Source organism: Theropithecus gelada, chromosome 16 (genome assembly GCF_003255815.1).
Source record: "Theropithecus gelada isolate Dixy chromosome 16, Tgel_1.0, whole genome shotgun sequence".
Lineage (NCBI taxonomy): Eukaryota > Metazoa > Chordata > Mammalia > Primates > Cercopithecidae > Theropithecus > Theropithecus gelada.
Genome location: NC_037684.1, coordinates 17480809 through 17505704, shown reverse-complemented (window position 1 = coordinate 17505704; position 24896 = coordinate 17480809). Strand labels below are relative to the sequence as shown.

At 39.0% G+C, this 24896-nt stretch overlaps 1 protein-coding gene across 1 annotated transcript in view; it reads left to right on the top strand.

The window, feature by feature from the left end:
* The window catches only part of ANKFN1 (ankyrin repeat and fibronectin type III domain containing 1), a 318382-nt gene that overhangs the window by 58412 nt on the left and 235074 nt on the right, over positions 1-24896 (top strand). The window contains exon 2 of the mRNA XM_025362682.1: positions 16981-17021. Coding sequence (XP_025218467.1) covers positions 16981-17021 — 41 coding nt within the window. The remainder of the gene's footprint in view (positions 1-16980; positions 17022-24896) is intronic.

Genomic DNA, 24896 nt, shown 5'->3' with positions numbered 1-24896 from the left:
TTGAATAGGGTATCCTTTCCCTACTTTTATGTTTTTGTTTGCTTTGTCAAAGATCAGGTGACCATAAGTATTTAGCTTTATTTCTGGGTTCTCAAGTCTGTTCCATTGGTCTATATGTCTATTTTTTTGTACCAATACCATGCCATTTTAGTGACTATGACTTTATACTATAGTTTGAACTCAGGTAATGTAATGTCTCCAGATTTGTTCTTTTTGCTTAGTCTTGCTTTGGCTATGCAGGCTCTTTTTTGGTTCCATATGAATTTTAGGATTGTTTTGTCTAGTTCTGTGAAGAATGATGGTAGCATTTTGATGGGAATTGCATTGAATTTGTAGATTGCTTTTGGCAGTATGGTTATTTTCACAATATTGATTCTACTCATCCATGAGCATGCGATGTGTTTCCATTTGTGTCATCTATGATTTCTTTCTGCAGTGTTTTGTAGTTTTCCTTGTAGAGGTATTTCACCTCCTTGGTTAAGTAAATTCCTAAGTATTTTAATTTTTTTACAGCTATTGTAAAAGGGGTTAAGTTATTGATTTGATTCTCAGCTTGGTCGCTCTTGGTGTATAGCAGAGCTACTGATATGTATACATTAATTTTGTATCCTGAAACTTTTCTGAATTCATTTACCAGTTCTAGGAGCTTTCTGGATGAGTCTTTAGGATTTTCTAGGTATATGATCGTATCATCTGCAAACAGTGACAGTATGACTCCCTCATTACCAGTTTGGATGCCCTGTATTTCTTTCTCTTGTCTGATTGCTCTGGCTAGGAATTCCAGTACTACGTTGAATAGTGGGCATCCTTGTCTTGTTCCAGTTCTCAGGGGGAATGTTTTCAACGTTTCCCCATTCAGTATAATATTGGCTGTAGGTTAGTCATAAATGGCTTTTATTACCTTATGGTATGTCCCTTCTATGCTGATTTTGCTGAGAGTTTTAATCATAAAGGGATGCTGGATTTTGTCAAATGCTTTTTCTGTGTCTATTGATATTGTCATGTACTTTTTGTTTTTAATTCTGTTTGTGTGGTGTATCACATTTATTGACTTGCAGATGTGAAACCATCCCTGCATCCCTGGTATGAAACCTGCCTGGTCATGGTAGATTATCATTTTGATATGCTGTTGGATTCTGTTAACAAGGATTTTGTTGAGGATTTTTGCATTTATGTTCATCAGAGATATTGTTCTGTAGTTTTCTTTTTTTTGCTATGTTATTTCCTGGTTTTGATGTTAGGTTGATACCGGTTTCATACAGTAATTTAGGGAGGATTCTCTCTTTCTCTCTTTTGGAATAGTGTCAACAGGATAAGAAATAAGCTCTATGAAAGAATCCAGTTTGAGACCATTGGGCAGGGAGCCCCAGGAGCCTGTGGGCAGGTTACATGAATGAGAAGATTAGTCTTTCAGCAGTCCTCCTTGAGCCTATGCAACTCCATACAAAAAAAAAAAAAAAGGAACCCAATTTGGATCAGCTGAGCTAGTAGTTCCAGTGCCTAGCACTGTACCAAAAGGCCCAAACCACTCACTTTAGTTCTCTTTACCTTGCATGGAATTTAGCTGGGGATTTTTTGCTACTTGGTCCAAATAACACAACGTTGGTCTCAGCAGCACATTTACTACAAGCCATTGCCACCAAAGCAAGCCAGAAACTAAGACTGGCATTGCCCATTCATGCTAAAACTGTTCACAACAGCTGTACCAAGAGCAGCAGCCTCACATCTGAGTTCTTTGTATTTATTCTTAACGTTTCCAGGCAGTACACTAACTTATTGGGATTGAGATGCTAATCCTTCACCCCCTCTTCTTCTCTAAGTGGTATCAAAGTATCAACTTTATTGATAGCCAGGGAGTATCCAGTAACTTTAAAATACAGAGCAGCTGGGAAGCTTGACTAAAGAAGCCAAACCAGGGTTTCTAACTACCCTTCTCTGAATTGAAGAGCCTGGAGCTGGCACCAGAGCAATGTGACTCAACCATCCCGTCACAGGCAGAAAAGCTGGCCCCAAGACAGCAGGCCCCTGACTCGCAGCATCAACATAGGAACCCAGGTCTCTGTGCACACAAGAGCAGTGGCTGTAACCAGCAAGCCAACCCACTATAGAAACATGGCCCAAACTGGATGTCTGGTTTCGCACAGTCTAGTAAGACAATCTCCTCCTGGACAGAGAAGAAAGTAAAAGGGTGAAGAGAGGGGTCAGTCATTCTCACTTCACATCTCTCACTCATGTGTGGGAGTGTGGAAGCCTCTACCTCAAGGAAAACAGAGGGAGGCAGGAGGCAGGAGAAACATTTCTCCCTCTCCATTTATTTAAGCTATCTACACCTTTCCCCTGATTTAAGAAAGCTTTGCTATGTACCAGGTGCCATCCTAAGTGCTGCCCATAGAGTAACACATTTCAACTGTCTAACAGTCTTGGGAGAAGACTAATACGATCTCTGGTTTACAAAGGAAATTGAGGCTGAAGTAATTTGGGATTTCAGTCCACATAACTCTTACCCCAAAAGCTGTTCTTAAAGCAATAAGCACATGGCTATTTAATAGATGCTGAAATCCCTTTGAGTTCACTTCAGTTCACTTAAACATTTCATATGTTAGGGATCGTACTGTGCCCAGGGAGGCAAAGGATGGGAGGACGGTCCTGAAGACTTGTTATTAATATATATCCACACATCCCAAATGTGCATTCTCATGCCCCAGGAAGCAAGACAGTAGTCTAGAAGAAGGTTTAAAACTAGTGTCTCTCTTACTCCAGATATAGGTATAAAAGATGGATTGAGTGACCTCAGTGGTAATTAATTTAAAACATTTTAGTATTAACAAAAACAAGAATGTATTTGGGAGCAGAAACACAATTAGCCTGTATTTATTAAGAGAATACATCAGACTTCACAAAAATGTGGGAAGGTCTCTTTGGCATATCCTCAAACCTCTGGGGATGTGTCTTTACTCACCTCTGTTGTGGAGCTCTTTTAGTAGAAAACTTTTAGAACAACCAAATATGCACTAATAAGTGTACATCCAAGATACACAGTGATGATCTCTGTTTGGGATGGTGAAATTTGAGGGTGGAGGGCATCAAGAAAAGCTTCCCAGAGGGGCTGTTGCCTTTCTAAGCCAAAATTTGTCAAAGAGTAGGAAAAGCAAGTTTTGAAAATAGATGAGCCAGGAGTGTGGCCTGAGAGAGTTATGTCTCTGAGATTTCATCTTTTATGTATTAAAAAATGGGGTGATGCTTCCCATTGCACGGGTGATTTGGAGATTCAAATTAGGTAATGCATATGCCTCATACATACATGGTTAGCTAGTGTCTCCCCACCTCATTCTTTCTTCAACTGCAGCTCTCACTTACTCCTCATTCTCTCTAATCTGGTTTCCACTCATTCCACTCTGCAAAATAGCTTTCTCTAAGATTTCCTCTGACCTGTCGCATCACTAATCCCAAAGGCTACTAGTCAGCCCTCATTCTTTTACACCTCTGGAATATTTAACCCACTTGTCATATTCAGCCCATTTTAGTCTATTTCTCCTAATGGTTTCCATTATCTCCTGTTGTTGTCCTCTATGAGAAAAAATGGGCTAACATGCAAACAAATAATATGCAGCTATTAAAAATAAGGATGTATAGCAATGTGTATTGATATGTATAACCCAAGTGCCCCAAGGCCTCTAGCCTTTTGTAAGGCTTTCCTTTCATAACCAAGTTAAATAAGTTAAGTCCCCATCCACATAACTGGAGGAAATCCACCCACTTTTCCAATATCTCTGAGGATTTCCTGCATGATGCTTATGTTCACTTATGGTTATCTATCATCCTCATCTCCAAACTCCTGCCTCTGGTATAGAGTCACCTTATGTGGCTAAGTAAGTTGGGCTCTGTACAAGGACGCTGTACACTTTAGCCCTGACTGGGGATGACCCTGTAGCAGCAGAGCACCGTGGTTAGGTATGAGAGCACCACACTGCCTGAGTCCAGCTCCTGAATCTATCACGTACCAGCTGTGACTTTGGGCATTGTATTTAACCTCTCTGTCTGCCCTTCACCACACCCAGTTTCCTCATCTGTAAATTGGGATGAGAATAGTACCTACCCTACAGGGTTATTGTATGAGAAAGCCCGTTACCAATAAGGTGAGCAGACACACAGAGAAGGCTGAGACAGAGGTGATTTTTCTCAACTCAGAATAGGGGTCCAGAAAACACAATGAAAGGGACAAGAACAGGAAGATGGAGGGGCATGGGCCCAAGAAGAAAGTATCTGATTGAAACAGGAAAGAAGGAGCTCAGGATAGCCCAAGCATAGGTTTTTCACTTGGCAGAGGAGGTGCGATTCATGTGGATGAAAGAAGCAGAAGGTTGTAAAACTAGTTGGGTACAGATAGGGCCAGCTCCATGGGCTTGCACTCAGTGAAGCCACACAGGACTCTGTGCTCAGTTTAATGCTCTGCTGTCACTGTCTTGAAATTCTTAATAAGTTTATAACATGGGGCACCATTTTTTCACTGAGCCCCACAAATTATGTACCTGGTCCCGGGCACAGGTATTGGTGCCAGAGGCAGCATGGGTGGGAGGCTGCTGGGCAGACAGAATTGTGTTGCTGGAGAAGCCTAGAGGTTCACTCACCTCACTGCACTCTATTGAATAGCCACGGTGTGTTGAATATGCTAGACACCATGGAGGATAAAAAGATGAGTCAACAGTTGCCTGAGTTCATGCTCCGATTCATAAGGAATTCAAACCATGTACTCTCCTGTTAGAAGGGTTTTAGAGTAGCATCAATTGAGGTTACCTTTTGTGAGAAAGAACTTCAGTGTGGCCTTTTTTTTCCCCTCAACTTTTATGTATGTAGACTTCATAATCTGTAAGTGACCTCAAAGAAAATGTTCTATTAAAATTGATAGCTAAATAGGTAAACACTGGCCATGGATCAGCTTTCATATTATCCACAGCAGTTTTGAAAGCAGATCCTTTATTCCTTACCAAAAACTACTGCTTTGATATTGGAATAACTAATCCTTAGAAGTTTATTATTTAATTATAACATTTGGACAGTAACCTATGAGACACGAAGGATTTCTGTGAGTCTGTATTGTCAGCTGACGACTTGGAGTTGGAAATTTGAAATGTTTGGAAGTTGAAAATATTCAGAGTCAGATCATAATGATATCATGTAGAAAAGATTTGAATACAAATGGAACTTCAAGGCCTCATTGGAGAGAGTCTTTAGTCAAACAGCTCTTATTCTGCTTTTGCATTCTAGCAGGGTTATGACATTGAAGTGGCTAGTGCAGAAATCAAAGACCTTTCTAAATGTTGATGTCAGTTCATCAGAGAAGGGTGATTTCCATAGATGACATGCTCTGCTAGAAAAAGCACAAAAATGGGAGGCAAAAGACCTAATTTCTACTTTTTAAACAAAGCACACTCCTCTGTGCCTCAGTTTACCCATCTGTAAAGCAAAGCCTCAGGTAGAGGACCCCACATTGTTAATGATGCCACTCTTTAGGTGAAACTCTGCCCAGATCAGCCTAAAGGGCCTTTCTGGCCTCCTACACCTCAAATTCAGCATCCCACGGGGTAATTAAGCCTACTGGGGATTCTAGTCAAATAAATTATCCTCAAAGAAGGAAAGCTTCTGTTGTAGGATGTGAAATAAAAGGAAGAAAAAGGAAAATATAAAAAGAAAGCGAAGATGACAGTGGTGCGGTCAAAGCTTATAAGCTTAAACCCCACACTTAAAATCTCTGCAAAATCCTGGGAGATAACGTTCTCTCAACCACATCAGGACTTTAGAACAAGGGAGAAATCTTACTCTAAAGAACAGTAAATAACTGAGGATTGAATACTAAGCATCCCTGTCATTAAAGGCCCTCCCTCCATCCTCCCAGCCAGCAAAAATTTCACACTGCCCTCCCTTCTCCAGAGGTCTCACCTCTCTACTGCTCAACAAACTCCCCCTAGCTGACTTTAGGAATTTCATCCCTCTCACTGTCTTCTGTAGCAGCATTTGGCTCCTAGACCACCGATTCAAGGTCTAGACCAACTTTGCATTTGCTGAGTCAAAGACCATTTCCTCATGGTTTCACCTTTTCGTGACTCCAAAGTGTTAGCAGAGTTCTTCAAAATTCCACCGCATTATGTTGAACGGAATGCATAGAGCAGTGGTTCTTAATTGGAGAGGAAGGGCCCAGCAATTGTGCCCCTCCAGCAACATTTGACAATGTTTTGTGACATTTTTGTTGTCACAAATGACGAAGAGGATAATACTGGCATGTGGCAGGTAGAGGCCATGGACACCGCCAAATATCGTACAATGCACAGAGCAGCCTCCACAACACAGAATCAATCAGGCCCCAAATGTCCATAGTACTAAGGTTGAGAAACCAATATAGAAATTTATTTTCCCACTGATATGAGTAAGTCCATCTCCCCTTCAAAGGCAAAAGAAGCTAGTCAGTTTAGCTTTTGAATAGTAATTTTTTTCACCATACTATGTTTTAAAATAATTTATACTTGTCTTTCCCCCATTAAGGGGTTTTGGGTATAGAACTTTAAAATGATGTCTGCATTCCCTGAAGAATAATTATGTGACTTCTAGATTTCTAGCACTATTATCTCTAATAGATTTACTTGCTAGTATCTCAACAGTTACATGTCCCAATGGCTCCGCAAATTCAACATGTCTAACACTACTTTGGCCACAGCTATAGCTTAGAACTTCATCCTTTTTCACCTGTATGCTACCTCCTAGTGAGTCATTAGATTCCAACAAAATCTTCTTTCATATCGATCATTTCTGTGGCTAGTCATATCACCGACCCCATTCTCCAGGCGTCACCTAATCCCCTGCCCATATCCAATAGATCACCTGGTCCTATAACCTGTTTCTCCTTAGCCCCTTCTTTCTCTCTCTCTCCCCCTCCCTCCCTCCCCTCTTCCCTCCCTTATATTACTCCTCTGGTTCAGTCCCTCAACACGGATATCTGGGTTAATTAAATAACTCCTTCTGACTATTCGTTTCTCCAACTTGACCTTTCTAAAATCCATGCTGTATAAATCCATTCATACTTCTTCCCTATTTTGGCAACTTTTAAATACCTTTCTTGGCTTTCAGAATAATGTTCAACCCTTTACCTGGCTGAGGTGATCTAACTCTTGCTGGTCTCTGTCCCATCTCTTTTCACTCTTCCATGTGGAATTCTTTAGTCTAACTTTTTTGAGCTACTTTGTGTTACTTTAGCACACGCCCTGTCTCGGGGACTTCACACATGCTGTTTTCAGCAAAGAATAATCTTTTCCACCTCTTCCTCTTGCCCAGCACCTAATCATCTTGAAATCTCAGCTCCGACATGAGCATCACTGCTCTGGGAGAGCGTCTGTGTATCACTGGAGCCATCCTTCAATATGTGTGTCTCTCAAATACCCTTGAAGTAAAGGGTACTTTCATCACATAAATTTGTGACGGTCCCTCTCCCTGGAATTCATAACCAATATCAGAATATTACAAGTTCTGGAAAAAGACTGCCATAAAAAGATATATTTATCTTTGATCCAGTGTTTCCCAAACTTACTTGAACATTTAACTTATTTTTTTTCCACAAACCTATTATCATCTTTTTTTGGAAAATTTTGCCTTAATCTGATTTAGGAAGAGTTTTCTTTGCTCCTATAGATACCCCAGGTGTAGCTCTATTACAGTACTTTTCATACATCCCTATAATTGCAGAGTCATTTTCTAATAGGTCTCATATACAATAGACTGACTACAATGCCTCAATAATAAAATAATCACCATGTTTTTATCAGCGTTTTACATCCAATACCTGGAACACATTTTAAATATCTGATAAATATTTGATAAATAAATACATTGGACAAAGGACAATCTAGTTCATTGCTATTAATAATTCACATATGTTAAAGAGTAGGTGCCTGGCCAGGCGCGGTGGCTCACGCCTGTAATCCCAGCACTCTGGGAGGCCGAGGCGGGCGGATCACAAGGTCAGGAGATAGAGACCATCCTGGCTAACACAGTGAAACCCTGACTCTACTAAAAATACAAAAAACTAGCCAGGCATGGTGGTGGGCACCTGTAGTCCCAGCTACTCGGGAGGCTGAGGCAGGAGAATGGCGGGAACCCAGGAGGTGGAGCTTGCGGTGAGCCAAGATAGCGCCACTGCACTCCAGCCTGGGCAACGGAGCGAGACTCAGTCTCAAAAAACAAAAAGAGTAGTTGTGTTTTTTGTTGTTGGTTTTGTTGTTGGTTTTGTTTTGTTTTTTTTGCTTTTTGTTTTGATAGAGAGTCTCACTCTGTCACCTGGGCTGAAGTTCACTATGTTGGCCAGGCTAGTCTCAAACTCCTGACCTCAGGTGATCAACCCGCCTTGGCCTCCCAAAGTGCTGGAATTACAGGCATGAGCCACCAAGGCCAGCCAATATCATTGTTTTGATAAAATATTTTAATATTCAAGATAGAATATAGTCTATGATATTGACATGCTTTCTGAGAGTGCCATGTTTAAGTAAATTTCTTAATGTCTTTATCCTGAAGATAAGGGTTGATGCTTGGTCTGGCTTCTCAATCTGGCATGGGCATGGAAATCTTTTTTATTGTTTTGGGAGTCAGTTTGAATTTGTTGCTGTTGTTGTGTGTTTTGTTTTTTAAGAAGACCACAACTAAAGACCACAACTCAATTGTGAGTTATTTGGGGTCATTTTCTGCCCCAATGGTGGCTACTGAAACCAGCACAAACTGTCAGAGCAGTTTCATTAAAGGTATTAGGAGACCCTTGGCTTTTTAATATTAAGCTCAAATCCAAAATGACCTTAAAAGGCAGTAACATTGAAGTCAGAAAATCTGTATTCTAGTTCAAATCACTTGTAGCATGATTTGGAGATGATCATTCAATCTCACTGATTCTTGTTTCTCCCAGTAACTTAATGTGCTAATAAATTTATTCTCTGTCTTCCGAAGGTGATATGAGAATTACATGAGATGATCTATGGAAAAACTGTGTAAGCTTGAAAGCGTTCAACAAGGTACTCCCAAATGAAATGCAAGCCCCTCAAAGGTGGAGCTCATCACTTATTGATCACTCTCATGCTTAATACAATACCTGGAAAAAGAGATATTCATAAATATTGAATTAATTAATGCAGATAATAAAATAATAAAACATTAGCCCTGAAGCTATGTTAATACAATGAGAACAAAAACAAAACACATTTAAATATTGTGTTAGTCCAGTCTCCCATTATTATAAAGAAATACCTGCTGAGCGTGGTGCCTCACACCTATAATTTTAGCACTTTGGGAGGCCAACTTGGCAGGCAGATGGCTTGAGCATAGGAGTTCAAGACCAGCCTGGGCAAGATGGCAAAGCCCCATCTTTATAAAAAAAATACAAAAATTAGCTGAGTGTGGTGGGGCGTGTCTGTAGTCCCAGCTAATCATGAGGCTGAGGTGGGAGAATCACCTGAGACCAGGGAGGTCGAGGCTGCAGTGAGCTGTGATTACACCACTGCAATTCAGCCTGGGTGACAGAGACTCTATTGAAAAAGAAAGAAAGAAAGAGGAAGGGAGGAAAGGAAAGGAAAGGAAAAGAAAGGAAAGGAAAGGAAAGGAAAGGAGGAAAGGGGAAAGGAAAAGGGAAGAGGGAGGAAGGAAGGAAGGAAGGAGGGAAGGAAGGAAATAAATACCTGAGACTGGGTAATTTATAAAGAAAAGAGGTTTAATTGGCTCACGGTTCTGCAGGCTGCACAGGATTATGATGTTGGCATCTGCTCGGCTTCTGGAGAGACCTAAGGAAACTCAGAATCATGGCAGTAGGTGAAGGGGGAAGCAGCCAGGTCACATGGCCAGAGCAGGAGCAAGAGAGAGGGAGAACATGAAGATGCCACACACTTTTAAATGACCAGATCTCATGAGAACTCACTATTGTGAGGACAGTACCAAGAGATGGTACTAAACCATTCGTGAGAAATCCACTTCCATGATCCAGTCACCTCCCACCAGGCTCCATCTGCACCATTGGAGATTATGTTTAAACATGAGATTTTAGCGGGGTACACATCAAAACTATATCAAATATATAAATATACGCCATATTTATACATCTGCTTGTATATATGCCTATTGATGAAAGGTCTGAAGTAGATGAAAGGTGACCAAATTATGAAAATGTATAAGGAAAATTAAATGTCAATAAACATTAGAATCAAACAGAAGCTTATATTATGTACAAGAAATTAACACTTTTGTTAAGAAGTTCAGTGGTAGCCAGATATAAGTCTATATCAAGAACAATTTTAAATGGTTAAAAATAAAATTCAAATATTCTTTTAGCAATCAAGATATACAGAAGTCCAAATATAATTTGAAGTGGTTGGAAACATGGATGAACTTTACCTGAAGAAACTCTTTCCCAGCTCTCTGCAGGGGTGACAAAGCGATTTCAAATATAGTTATCTGTAGATGGGAAAAGCTCGGCCAACATTTGTTGGCAGTGCAGAAGGATTCCCCGACACCCTGGCTTGCAGGTTTTGGAGGTGGTGGGCAGATTCAGCCAGTGATTGGCAGCTTTTGGACACTATCATTTACAGAGCTGGGGAATGTGAGGGCACTGAAGCCTGGGAAGATGCCTGCCTCCCAGGAAACAGGGAACACAGGCTCTTTTTCTCTTCAGTCCGAGGGGCCCACGCCATTGAGCCTACTGCCCTATCTGGAAACTTGTAAGAAATGCAGAATTCCAGTCCCCACCCAAGACCTTCCAAACCAGAATCTGCTTTTTAGCAAGGTCCCAGGTGATCCAGGTCCCAGGAGCACTGGCCTAGAGGTTGTTCTCAGCAGGACTGCTTGCTTTAGATTTATGGCTGGGGAGGAGCCCAAAAGATACTCTTTTTGTGTAACACGAAGAGACTTGCCACACTCTGCACTTGTCTGGAGGATCCTGAGAACTTGGAGGCCTCCCCCGCACCCTCAGTTGAGGGGTCCTAGCCTACTAGCCTGTTCACCAGGAAAATATTGCTCCTTTGCCTCTCACAACTTGCAGACCCACTACTACCCCAAAAACCTGTCTACACGTGTGCTGAGGACTCATTTCCCTGTAATGGGTTAGAAAGATCTGGATGTTTGCAGACAAGTAACAGTGAGGAGAAAAAATGCACAAGGCATTGAAGATGACTCAGCAGTTTGAAGGAGGAAAGAACAACACAATCAGAACAAGTGGCTCTCTGTGAGGTAGTCTTAAAGAAAGAAAGAAAAAGGACACTAAAAGAAAATAATGCAAATTCCTAGGTAGACTAGGGGAATTATTACAAAGGAATGATCCGAGAAAAAGAGAGTTCTTGAAACTCAAAAACATTGCTGAAAACTGAATAAGGTGTCTTGAAGTTCAGGTGGAAGATTAGCACACAGAGAAGAAAAACTCAAAGAAATGGAAATTATACATGCTAAGTGAAAAATACATATGGAGGACACATCTTCTTGTTGGTAGAGGATGAATAGTTTCAACCTTTTTGAAGAGTGATTTGCACAACCCATCTAATATTAAGCTGCATCTACCCTATTATAAAATACTTGCAATTCTAAGAACTTACAGTATAAGACCACACATCTAAAAGCAAATGTTCAAAATGCTTGGTCATTACAAGCCCACTGTAATTGCAAAAAATTACTAACAACCTGAATATCTGTGAATATAGGATTAGTTAGGACATGTCCATAAATGATTCCTACTTAGCCACTAAAAAGAATAAGATCTCTATATACTGACTTGGAATCAGTGTCCACAAAAATATCATTAAGAGAATAAAAGCATATTATAGAAAATTATCTAGCATAACTTATAGAAAATTATCTAGCACGACCTTGTTTTTGTTGTAAAAATTTTCATGACATACATATGTATGGATAAAGGTTTATATATGCATGCTTTCATAAGCATAAAAATATTTAGAAGGATACCCTCACGTGCTGTTGATAGAATTACTTCTGGAAAATGGGGATGTTGGGCAAAGCGTTCACTCCTTTGTGTGCTTCAAAATAAATCTGTGCAGTTCTGAATTCTTTTATTTCATTTGAGTGGGTTTTTTAATATTTTCTAAATGTTTGATAATGAAAATTGCTTATTTAAATTAAAAATATTTGTAACTGTTAAAAAAGTTATAAAGAAATCAAAACACAAGGAGTCATTTATAAATAAACATGCTAAGTCAGTGGAATGGTTCACCAAGGCCTCAGCAAAGGCACAGAGTCAAGGCTAGGAAAAACAAAAAACAGCAAATTCCAATACCGTAGGAGAAGCCATTGGCAGTGTTTATAAAATTAGTAAAATATGAGTGAGGCCAAGGGATTAAAAAGCTACTGTGAGCAAAATTATTAGAAGTCATGGCCGGGCGCGGTGGCTCAAGCCTGTAATCCCAGCACTTTGGGAGGCCGAGACGGGCGGATCACGAGGTCAGGAGATCGAGACCATCCTGGCTAACACGGTGAAACCCCGTCTCTACTAAAAATACAAAAAACTAGCCGGGCGCGGTGGCGGGCGCCTGTAGTCCCAGCTACTCGGAGGCTGAGGCGGGAGAATGGCGTGAACCCGGGAGGCGGAGCTTGCAGTGAGCCGAGATCGCGCCACTGCACTCCAGCCTGGGTGACAGAGTGAGACTCCGTCTCAAAAAAAAAAAAAAAAAAAAAAAAGAAGTCATGAAAAACAATCTGATACCACTTTTTGAAGTTGAGTTCATTGTGGGGTCAAATCAGAACCCACAGAGAAAAAAGAGGTCATGTCCCCCGATTATAACCATTTAAGGAACTAGTACAGAATATTTTAATCCAATGGGTGGTACAGTTCTTTGTACAATAAGTTTTCAGTTTGGACTTAATGAAGACAACATAACTGTCACACAGTAAGCACTAGGATTGGGCCAGTTCTCTTCCAAATGCCTTATATGTATTATCCTCCAATAAACACAACAATATTAGGAGAAGTACAGTGCTACTCTTACTTCTATTTTGTAGATGAAAGTCTCGAGACTTAGAGAGATTAAATAACTGGCCAGAGGTCACACTGGAGGTTGGTGGAAGAATCGAGACTTGAACTCCTGGCCCTCTGATATTGCTTCTGTCCCCAGAGTGGGGGCCATGGGCAGAACCCCTACAACTCTTGACATCACATCGCTATGCCTTCATCACATAGTCTTGGCTTTTAAAGAACACTTGATCAAAGCAAAGAGGAGATACACTATTCATAAATTATTATTAATACCTGATAATTGGCATATTCTATCTTAAATAAAACCTTCATTCTTAAATTAATTTCACAGGTAATTTAAGTGGTTACCTATACTCCTGAGAATAAGTGGGATAGAGAATAGGTAGTCCTACCATAGCATTAAGCAAATAAGTAAAATTAACATAAGATAGAATTAATTCAAAATTCAGAATAAGAGGGTAGTAGCCACCTCATCTCAAAATTCATAATCTTGAACATATAGGAACTAGATTATTGTGTATCATAAAGAGGAATAGGTATATAGGAGATTTTACTCCATAGGTTACATTATACAATTATACTTGCATTGATGCAACTTTTTATAAGCCATAAACATTTTAAATAACTGACAACTCAAACCAGATATCCTAATCAGCATAGAACACTCAGAAATCTAAGTGATCTTATTTTCTAATGAGTATCAATTGTAGGTTACAGATGACAACATGATGGGATCAACTACAAGAACCAGGGTGAGAAGTTGAGATCAATGAATGGTATGGAGAATCCCCTAGTTGAGCACTTGGTTTAAAGATAAGATGTTCTTAGAAGAGATCACAGACAGAGATGTATCCTCAGTGTTCAGCACAGTTCGTATGAAAGTGGATTTCAGCAAAGGGACCAAAGAATGTGTCCCAAGGGCTTCGGGCAAAGTCTGTTCTGTATGAACCTTGCTACTGAATCAGGCACATGTCCTACCATGATCCGAGGATAACCTGCTGGCCATGCAGATCTTCTGAGGTGGGCATAGCACAGGGCAGAGCCAGGATGTACCTCACATCTCCCCTGAGGTGGGAGCAGAGAGACTAGGCTTCCCTAGCTAAAGTCTTCTAAGAGCCACATAAGAAGATCCCCATTTATGATCTCTTAAAGACCCTTGTGTGGTGGGAGAATGGACTCCGCCAAAGTATATGCAAATAATACAAATGGTGGTCCCTCAAATGAGCCAGTTCCTCCTGCCCAGGGTCTTGCACTCAGTGATGTTCCCTTGCTTGGTCTGCTCCACACTCGCCATCTGCCTTCTTATGTCCTGCTGTAGGGTAAGAATAATATCTCCCTAGGGTTACTGTGAGGAATAAACTACTCAGTACATTAGGAGGTTCTTGATGCATTAAGCACTCCATAGTAACTGTTATTATTATTAAATATGAATTTTTTACCAGATGCTATTTCAATGCTTCCCCAAATTAGACTTCCTTGACTTTTCTGTCTGGATTGATTACCCAATTTCACCTTCCCTCCTCACTGACCACTGTTGTAACTTTGTGTTACATTGTGATGCAATCCCTCTAAACTGTCCAGTTGTCTCTCCAGCCAGACAGAGGTTAATCACGAGGGGAGGGGATGTGTTATTAGGGCCCAGCACAGTGCCTTGCACATAGTAGGCACTCCATAAGCATTCAGTGAAGGAGTTAATACTTTGAAGGCCTCTCTTTCTCCTTTAAGAATTCAGGTTTTTCTTTGTCTGTTGTGGAAATAAGCTTTAAAAAAGCAGAGGTGTCTTTTTATGTAACTCTCTGGTCTGAAAAAGCACACTGCCACAGTATGCTTAACTGCTTGATTTATTTTGTACCTCAAGAAAAATGATCAGTAACATTGAATTGAATAGATACATAATGTAGTCTCAAGGACATCCCTGAATAGTTTTCAAAGTAATCAATGATATTGCTGTGAGAATGTTGCCCAAATGAAGAGTTCTTGTCCAATGAATCTGTCAAGTAATAGACAGATAATTTTCTTTGTTAATACTTTTGTGGCCAAAGAAGAACCCATTATGTGAGGCAGCGGTAAAAACTTTTCTCAGTAGGTGAGAATGTTCCAAATTTGTTTCCTAGCAACAAGTTCTTCAAAGGAGCTGAAGGGTACACAATTTCAGAAGAATTTTCAGTGCACTGTTTTTGTTTGGAAGGGCAAGGGGTGGGAGGAAATGTGTGTCAGGCTGTGATCAGAACAGCGTTCCAGTTAGTGCCACATGTGAGATCTTGTTGGCTCCGAAACTATAGAATAATAACTAACAACTAATAATAATAACTTCTTCCAGTTAGTGACACATGTGAGACCTTGTTGGGTCAAACTATAGAATCTGTCTGAGAAATTCAGTCCAATAAAAATGTATCAACCTCTTACCTGTATAAAGAGGAATTATCTGTATTATTTGTGGGTCCAGAAATTTAATAATTTAACAATTTGTCGATCAATAAGCCCCCCTCCTAACCATCTTCACAGATAGTAAATGAGGAATTAGGTGGCTTGCTAAAACAGGTAGGGATTTTTTAATAAGGATGTTGACTGGAGATATTGAGTAGTTGGAGGAATGAAAATTGGAGAAAAACAATCTGGAAGAGGAATTTGGGACAAGGGTGCAGCTTTGACTGTCATAAATGGATACCCAAGCGAGACCTCCATAGCTACCTTCCCAGCTCCCATTTCATGGATTTATCATATATTATTAATTTGGTTTTACAACTTGGTCTGCTGATAATAATAACAACAACAGTAATAACACCAGGTAGTGCTGGAGAGAGTGCTGGAGAGAGGAAATATGGTAAGTCTGGTTGGCTAGTTCAATGGCTTAAGACTTTCATCATTTTCTTGCTTCTGGAGCACATTGACATGAGGAGGACTTTATCTAACTATTTTATATATATAATTTTATTTAACCCTTATGGCAATTCTTTGAAATAGCCACTAGTAATATTTCTATCAATTTTAGAGCATTGAGCCAATTTGCCCAAATCACACTATTATTAAGAAATGGCAGAGCTTGGAAAAACATTGGTCCACTGAAGTAACTAATCTGACCTATCCAGATCACTGTGGGTGGTGTGGAAAGATCTTTCTGTAGGTCTGAGGACACCACAATTTGAGGGCTTACTCTTAGAGATGATCTGGAATCACTTGAATCTCAGAATGCAAATAGTTCATATCAATCATAGGGACTTTCCTGCCATTTCCTATTAAACCTACTGCACTAAAAAGTACCCCTTTCAATATAACCACAATAGGTTCAATAAATTATGGATTTGGAAGCAAGCTGAATTGTCTGGTGGGCTGCCACACTGAACAAATTGCCTGCACAATTGGCCTTCCAAGCATAGGCACAGTCTATTTGTCCCTCCCCTTTCACCAACATCTTGAATAAAGAGAAACTTGGCTTTGGTTTCAATCCCCCTCCTTGCATCTCCCACAAAAGCTTTCTATTTCTTGGAAAAGAAAACTGTCCATTTATCCTAATAAGTATGAATTGAGAAAACCATATCTTTAGGAGAAGTTTCATTTAAAGGAACAATGTGTCAGAACTTGGCCAACAAGAACAAGGTACAATGTCAGTGTGAACCAGAAGCAAGAGAGTGATGAGCGTCTAAGCCATTGAATGAGCCAGCCAGACTTACCATGTTTTCTGTCTCCAAGATTGGACCTGGGAGACAAAGCAAGCGTCAAGTAGTCTTGAAATTCTAGGATATTCAGGAGCAGGGAGCAGAGCATGTGATGAGATACAGCAGCTAGCATAAATGTTTTCTTTCTGGGCTACAGCCTCCTGTATCCCCAAGAAAAGTCTCCCCATAAATATATATTCTTCTGTAGGCTAGGCTTCTCTCTCTCTTTTTTTTTTTTTTCAGTCAGTGGCTTCAAATGTGACTCCTTTTTCATTTTGAATTAATTGCTGTATAATTTTTTAATATTCTTTTTTTCTTTCTTTGTTTCAGAGGCTACTGTTTAAAGACAGGCATTTTACTTGCAGCAAAATGTAAGTACGTTTCCTCCTTGAAATGGTATCTACTTCTCAGCTGTAATTCCTAAGCCTCCTAATCTTTAAGGCTCCCATCTCACATTGCTGCATTTTTAAAGTCTGGCTCAACACACACAGCCAATCTAACATTTCATACTATTGATTTGTATAACACCATGGAGCATTTCAGAAACCATTTTGGAAGCAGATGCAGCCTAATTGTGGTTGTGACAATATTGCATCTAAAGCTAGATAAAAGTGAGGAATAAAAAAATAGGCAATGTTCATTTATATATTATGACCATGTGACACTAAGCATTTAAATATTCAGTTCTCTTAAATGACTAATTTATTATTCTTTTTCCATTTGCTCCTCACCGTGTAGTCACAGACTGTTTCTTGTTTAACAGCATGGTAGTAACCTTAATAATTCCTTCCTGTGTGTACTGCGTTATGGCCACTCCGTAAACCAGTATTCTCTCCAGAACTAATCTCCTCTGTATTATGTTTCTTTATTCTTAGTACTTCCAGTATCTATACCTAAATTACAAATCCCCTCTATTCTGAAAGACCAAATAAAATTATAGCAGATCTGAACTGGGAGTTCCTGAGTTTTGCCTTTGGAATTAGGGTGATTTTTTTTTCTTTTTTTAATGAAATGAAGGTAAGAATAATTTTAACAAAAGAAAAAAAAAGTTTCATATGTCTCTGGAGTAATTTAATAATATCCAATGTCCACAAGCAGGAGGTAGATTTAGCTGTAATATAAAGACCCTAGCTGTTCAAAGCTACCTCAAAATGTGTAAGTTGCTTGTCACTAAGCAAGTAATCAACAACTCTAAGGTAGATGGTTGAGTCATGTACCCTCATGGAGGCTACATCAACTCATGGAGGCTACATCAACTCTCAGCTTCTAATTCATACAGAATTTCCAGCAGAGAATGCATCTCAGTAGTCACTGAAGCATTTAATTAGACATTCTAGTACCTATCAGAAACCAAAGAGCACAGTTAAATTGTGTATCTTATACATGTTCTAATAAATTCTCTTTTGAATCATTCAGTCCCTGAGAAGATTATGTGTTCAGCTGAACTGCAGGAAAAACTTAGTTTTTAACTGATTTCCCTGGATGATAGTTTTTTGTTTGCTTTCTAGAATAAATTGATCCCACTGCTATACATCAAATATTCAAGCATTAGCACAAAAGACATTCACCCTCAAAACGTTCAGATTTAATGTCAACATATTACGCATTCACTGAAATTTTTTTAAATGTCAATCTCTGTATTATCTTGCTTTAGTCTTTATTGCATTATCAAGACACCTGCATGCTATGAATGTTTTAAGCAGCTTTTACCAAGAAAGTCATGTTAGATTTTATGAGTAGTCTCCTTTTCATGTGCTATCATGAGTGTATTGTTTGTACAAATGTTAACTTTTGACTGTATTCTTTCTTTTGAACACAGAAAGCTGTTCAGGGGAAATTGCCTATGTTTACTCTCTTGCATATTCATATTTGGCAGCTCTTTATTGTACTGTTACTGCCTATTTAGGTTTTACTAGTATTTTAAATGAGTTAATGTTAGATACCGAAAGATACTTGGTGTATATTAATCGTGAAAATTTGATGAAGGGCAATTTAAGGCAGCATTTTAAGTCACTATACGTAAATTTAAACACCTACGTGTTACCCTAGGATCTCTTCATCAAAATTTCAGTTGAAAGTGCCCTTTATCTTTCAGACTGAAAAAAATAAAAATAAAAAAAGAGGGTGGAAAGTGGCTATTTTACCTTAGAGGTCTCAACTTGTGATTGTTTGCTTTCTTTTCATATTTTTTTTTTTAGAATGATACAGGGTGCTTAGTGACCCTGTATGTTTCATTAGTAAATATTTTGAGAAGAAGGAAGCTTGCACTGGAATTATACACAATCCAGACAAAATGGGTCTACCCGGCTCCCCAAGCAATCTCTGAGCAACTGGGGAAAGGTTGGTCTGACCCACGGAGTCACAGAAACACATTAAAATCACCAGGCAGTCTTGACCTGGGTTCCTTTTGGCAGCTACGTGGAATCAGCCCCTCTGGAGTTGACATTTTGTCCTCATGATGATTGTATTATTCAACCAATGCAAATGGAAAACGACCTAATCAACGTTCCATTCAGACAAGGCTTACATCTATAGTGATTGACAGGAGACTTTCCAAGTGAAGGTCCTGCAAATGTATATGCAACACATAAAATCCCAACCCACGGATGGAGGACAGCCTCAGCCAAGTCAGGAAAATATGCCCCCATAGAGGAATAAGGCTGGGCGGTGGAAGGAACTCAGGAGCAAAAATCAAAACGCTAACTCTTAATGGCTAAGTCCCAGTTCACTCCTTCAGTAGTATGATTTGGAGTATGTTACTTAACCCTTCAGTTTCAAAGTATCTTTTTAGGGAAGGAAAGAGGAAGGAAGACATTTTTCCTGACCTCTTCAAAGGGTTGTTGTGATAATCACATAACATAATGTTTTGGGAAAATTCTACCATCTAAAAATGCTTTGTATTACCAATAATCTTATTAAATTATTGGAGACCCTCCCTGTTTTAGTGGGAGTCCTTGGGATTCTGGTGGCAAGCTTTGGGCTTTCAAATTAATACCACACAATAGAAGAAAATAGAACACTATTGGGCCAGGTCAGTGCTCTGGAAAGACTTGTGCCCACATTCTTTTGTTTCTTTTCAACTTCTCATATTCTTTAGGACCACTGCCTCTGGTGGAAGAGAATTATCTTCTGGGTGGTATGGGTGAGAAAGTTGCCAAACAAACCTGAATTATCTAGAGGCCTGTAAAATGCGCAATTGCTTTTTAAGAGGCATGGTGATATCGTGTGTTCCTTTCGATTTTTGGCAGTAACCATTTTCTGCAATTTGTGGTTTTGCAATTTCTCTTTTCACAGACAACACCCTGGCTCTCATTCAATGCCCCATTGGTGGGGGTGAGGTGGGGAAAAAGAAAGATTCCCTGGGGCCCTGACTGCTCCAGAAAAAGAAGGAAATGTTAATGAAGTAAGTCAGAAAGAACGCTAGAGACTAGTGGAAGCTGTTTGGTTACGGGGGAAGAAACAACTTTTAATAAATTGCATGATGTGGCTAGGATTTTAGCTGGGTCTTTCATCGTCTGGGCAAAGACCTGTTCTCTTAATTCTTCTTGCCTCTCCACGGAGCTCTGTTTGGATTACAACGTCAATCTTTTCTCTTCATTTTTTTCCTGTATTCAACAAGCCTAGAGCAGTCTCTTTCACTGTCTCCTTGGCCTCTTGTAGAGGGATTTTCTTTAAATATTCCATCTCTAAGTATCCATTTGCCAATTACATTAACTTGTTTTGTGTAAATTAGCTCGAGAGCTATGCACCAGAATTTTTTGCCGTTATTCTGGGTGCCTTTTCTTCCCCTTCCCGATGGCTTTAATGCCCTTTGCAGAGGAGGTCTGTGGTCAGCAAAGCATTACGGGGATGTAGCATTTATCTAGGCGAGAGTGATTTGTTCTGTTTCTATTCATCGCCTCTGGAAAGGGTTTGCAGACTTCTGTTTGCTTTTTTATGGCTGCTAGGCACTGTGCTGAAGGATTTAAAGTTGCATCCAGTGTTAACCTTGTATTCTTTCTCTGTTCACTTTTTTATATCAAAACAGTCCTCTGTTTCCCGTGGAGTGGATTCCCAGGGCCTATGCCCATTGTTCTTGGGCTTTCCGTGCACAAAGGCCACGTATTTCTTCTCTTGTCATGACCTAAATATCACTGCTTCTTGTACTTCTAATTGCTCCTCATATGTTAATTACAATCCCCCAAATTTCACATATTTCGGGAAAATATGATTTTACTGTGTGTGTGTTACAAACGTTTAGGGAATTACTTCTGTTATGGAATCATAAATCATAAATCATGGAACTTTGATTTTGGAAGATGCTTTCAATGTGATGCAGTTCAGCAGCCCACCCCAAGTTGTCCTCACATCTTCTCTCGAAGCCCTTCCTCTATCTCACATGGTAACGTAATCCATTTTTTAATAACTCAGCATTCAAACTTTCTTTTGCTAACCTGAGATAACCTCCGTCTGACTTTGGGTCATTTGTGCTAGTTTTACCTTTTGGAGCAGCTCAGAAGTTGACTCCTTCCCCACATGACAACCCTTCAAGTATTTTGGAATCTGATCCCGTATACTCTCTGAATCTTCCTTGTCCAGGCTAAACATCCTCAATGCCTTCAGCCATTCTTCACATGACTTGGTTTAGTTATCCTTTTCCATGTATCCCAGTTGCATTTTTCAATGCTCCTTTTAAAATGTTACAGCCTGAGATGAAAAGAATACTGCTGAGATGGCTGACCAGTATAGAGCTTCTAGGAAAAACAAAAACAAAAAGGAATGCTCATTCTGGTGTGTTAGTTTTATTACAATAACTAAGAGCACATCAAAAATTTGAACAGCACTTTAGTCCTGAGGTTAATCTAAAACCTCTAGATAAAAAAGCTGCTACAAAAACAGATTTTCAGTCATGTATCTTTGCACTTGGTTTTGAATATGATGCAAAATACATTTATCCCTGCAACACTTAGTAATTTCAGAATATAAGTGAAACTATTCAGAGTTTTTTGAATTTGAATTATTTTAAATCCTTTGCCAGTTTAATCTGCCTCTTGGCTTCATTCAAGAGATTGGTAAAGACAGTGAATATCTGGATTTTAAGCTCCTCAAAGGTGGAACCATGTTTTATTCATCTTTGTCTCTCCTGAAATGTCCGTGATATTCTCTTAAACAACCAGATGCTCAGTAAATGCTTATATTAACTCAATCAACGGAATCAAATGCAAAGTAGCTTTCTAACACCCAGACTGGAACCTGTCTTTAAACTGATATCTGTGCCCTTTAGAAACTAAGATAAATACTTAAAATACACTATACTGCTAATGCTTGGCAATTTTGTAGCATTGTAGAGTTAACTAATAGTGCCACCTCAAGGGCTAGATAGTCTGAATTCTAATCTTGCTAGACTTTACTGGTTATGTGCTTTGGAGCAAATTAGATCACCTTGTCTGTTCCTGACAAATAAAATGTAACAATAAATTATTTGTGTCTGCCTCATAATGTTTTTGTGAGGCATGTAAATGCATGCTCAAATTACATGTAAAGAATATAGAAAAATTACTGGTAATATAAAAATAATAATTAATAGTAATAGTTGTATTGTTGTTGCTTTTGTTATTATTTTAAATATATGCTAATAGAACCACCCAATCCTAAAAGGAACAAAAAATAACTTTGATATAACTTGTTCATATTAAACCCATCTTGACTTCAACTAGTAATTTTATTATCAAAATGCTAGTGTGATCTGAATATAACTGACTGCTTCATGGGCCATTTAAGCTCAGACATGCATTCGAAAATGAAAAACTCAAAACATCTAAAAAAGTGACAACAATGTAAATTTTTACCAAAGTCCTTCAAAGGGGAATTATGTTACATTCTACAGCAAAATATTCTAAAGATCTTCTTAACCCAAATTTCTCATTTTGAGTAACAACTGAAACATTTTACCATTCTCTCTCTGCTTTATAAAAACAAAATGTGCTGTTTTGTTCTCACTTACCTCTTCTCTCCTAATCATGTCCAATTCTCCAGAACTACTAAATTACTAGCCTAATCTTTTCTGTCTATAACTCCTCCATTCCCTATATAATTTTATGTGGCCCTTCCGGGTGGCATGTGAAAAGATGTGTATGTTTGCCTATGTGTATGTGTGTGTGTACATTATATATTATATGCCTAATGTATAATATATATTATGACTTTTACTGATATAATAGATGTGTAACAAAATTTATGATTGATGAATGAGTATAGTTTCCATGTAAACATTGTTGATATTTTTATATATATATGTTAATGAGTGAGACAAAAATGAAACAGAAAAGATATACATCACAGGTCCACTCTTCATCAGTAATGTGAACAACTTCTTTGCTAAACTGGATAATAGTTTTGAATACAGTTCAATATTTCCTCAAATTTCCATGTTACTCACAGTATGACAGCTACAGACAGAACATTCCTTTTTGTTTAATCTGCATTAGTAACAGTCTCATAACTTTCTTAAACATAGACGATCAACAAAACAATAAATCAAGACCTGGTTGGTAGCATTTGCCAATTTCTGTGGTGTAAATGCTCCTGCCATGGCCATTTTCAAGTTAACGTGATGTCACTAAATGTGTAATTAGGAAGATGTGCAGCAACACACCTTTATATGGTATTCATACCATACGGATACAAAACATGCAAATAAACTAAAAAGCATAGGTAATTTAAAATGCAGCAAAATAATTAAGAAGTGATGAGTTTTTAGCACTTATTTCCTTTGGGTTTTTTTTTAAAGCTTTTATTTTAGGTTAACGGGTACATGTGCAGGTTTGTTGTATAGGTAAAATTATGTTACAGGAATTTGTTGTACAGATTACTTTATCACCCAGGTACTAAGACTAGTACCCAATAGTTACTTTTTCTGATCCTCCCCCTCCTCCCACCCTCCACCCTCGAGTAGGTCCCAGTGTCTGTTGTTCCCTTCTTTGTGTCCATGAGTTCTCATCATTTAGCTGCTACTAATAGGTGAGAACATGCAGTATTTGGTTTTCTGTTCCTGCATAAGTTTGCTAAGGATAATAATCTTCAGCTCCATCCATGTTCCCACAAAAGACATCATCTCATTCTTTTTTTATGGCTGCATAGTACTCCATGGTATATATGTACCACATTTTCTTTATCCAATCTGTCATTCATGGGCATTTAGGTTGATTCCATATCTTTACTATTGTGACTAGTGCTGCAATGAACATTCACATGCATGTGTCTTTATGGTAGACTGATTTACATTCCTCTGGGTATGTACCCATTAATGGGATTGCTGGATTGAACGGTAGTCCTGTTTTTATCTCCTTGAGGAATCACCACACTGCTTTCCATGATGGTTGAATTAATTTATACTCCCACCAACAGTGTCTAAGTGTACCCTTTTCTCTGCAACCTTGCCAGCATCTGTTATTTTTTTTACTTTTAACTAATAGCCATTCTGACTGGTATGAGATGGTATCTCACAGTTGTTTTCATTTGCATTTCTCTAATGTTCAGTGATATTTGACTTTTTTTCATATGCTTGTCAGCCACATGTATGTCTTCTTTTGAAAAGTGTCTGTTCATGTCCTTTGCCCACTTTTTAATGTTTTGTTGTTGTTGTTGTTTCTTAGAAACTTGTTTAAATTCCTTACAGATGCTGGATATTAGACCTTTGTGAGATGCATAGGTGGCAAATATTTTCTCCCATGCTGTAGATCGTCTGTTTATTCTTCGTAGTTTCTTTTGCTGTGCAGAAGCTTTTACATTTGATTAGATCCCATTTGTCAACTTTTACTTGTGTTGCAATTACTTTTGGCATCTCCATCATGTCATTTTTGTCCATTCCTATGTCCACAATGGTATTGCCTAGGTTGTCTTCCAGAGTTCTTACAGTTTTGGGTTTTACATTTAAGTCTTTAATCTATCTTTAGTTGATTTTGTACATGTAAGGAAAGGGTCCACTTTCAATCTTCTGCATATGGCTAGCCAGTTACCCCAGCACCATTTCTTGAACAGGGAGTTCTTTCCTCACTGACAGTTTTTGTCAGCTTTGTCAAAGATCGGATGGTTGTAGGTGTGTAGCCTTACTTCTGGCTCTTTATTCTGTTCCATTGGTCTATGTGTCTGTTTTCGTGCCAGTACCATGCTATTTTGGTTACTGCAGCCCTGTGTTATAGTTTGAAGTTGGGTAACGTGATGGCTCCAGCTTTGTTCTTTCTGCTTAGGATTGCTTTAGCTATTCA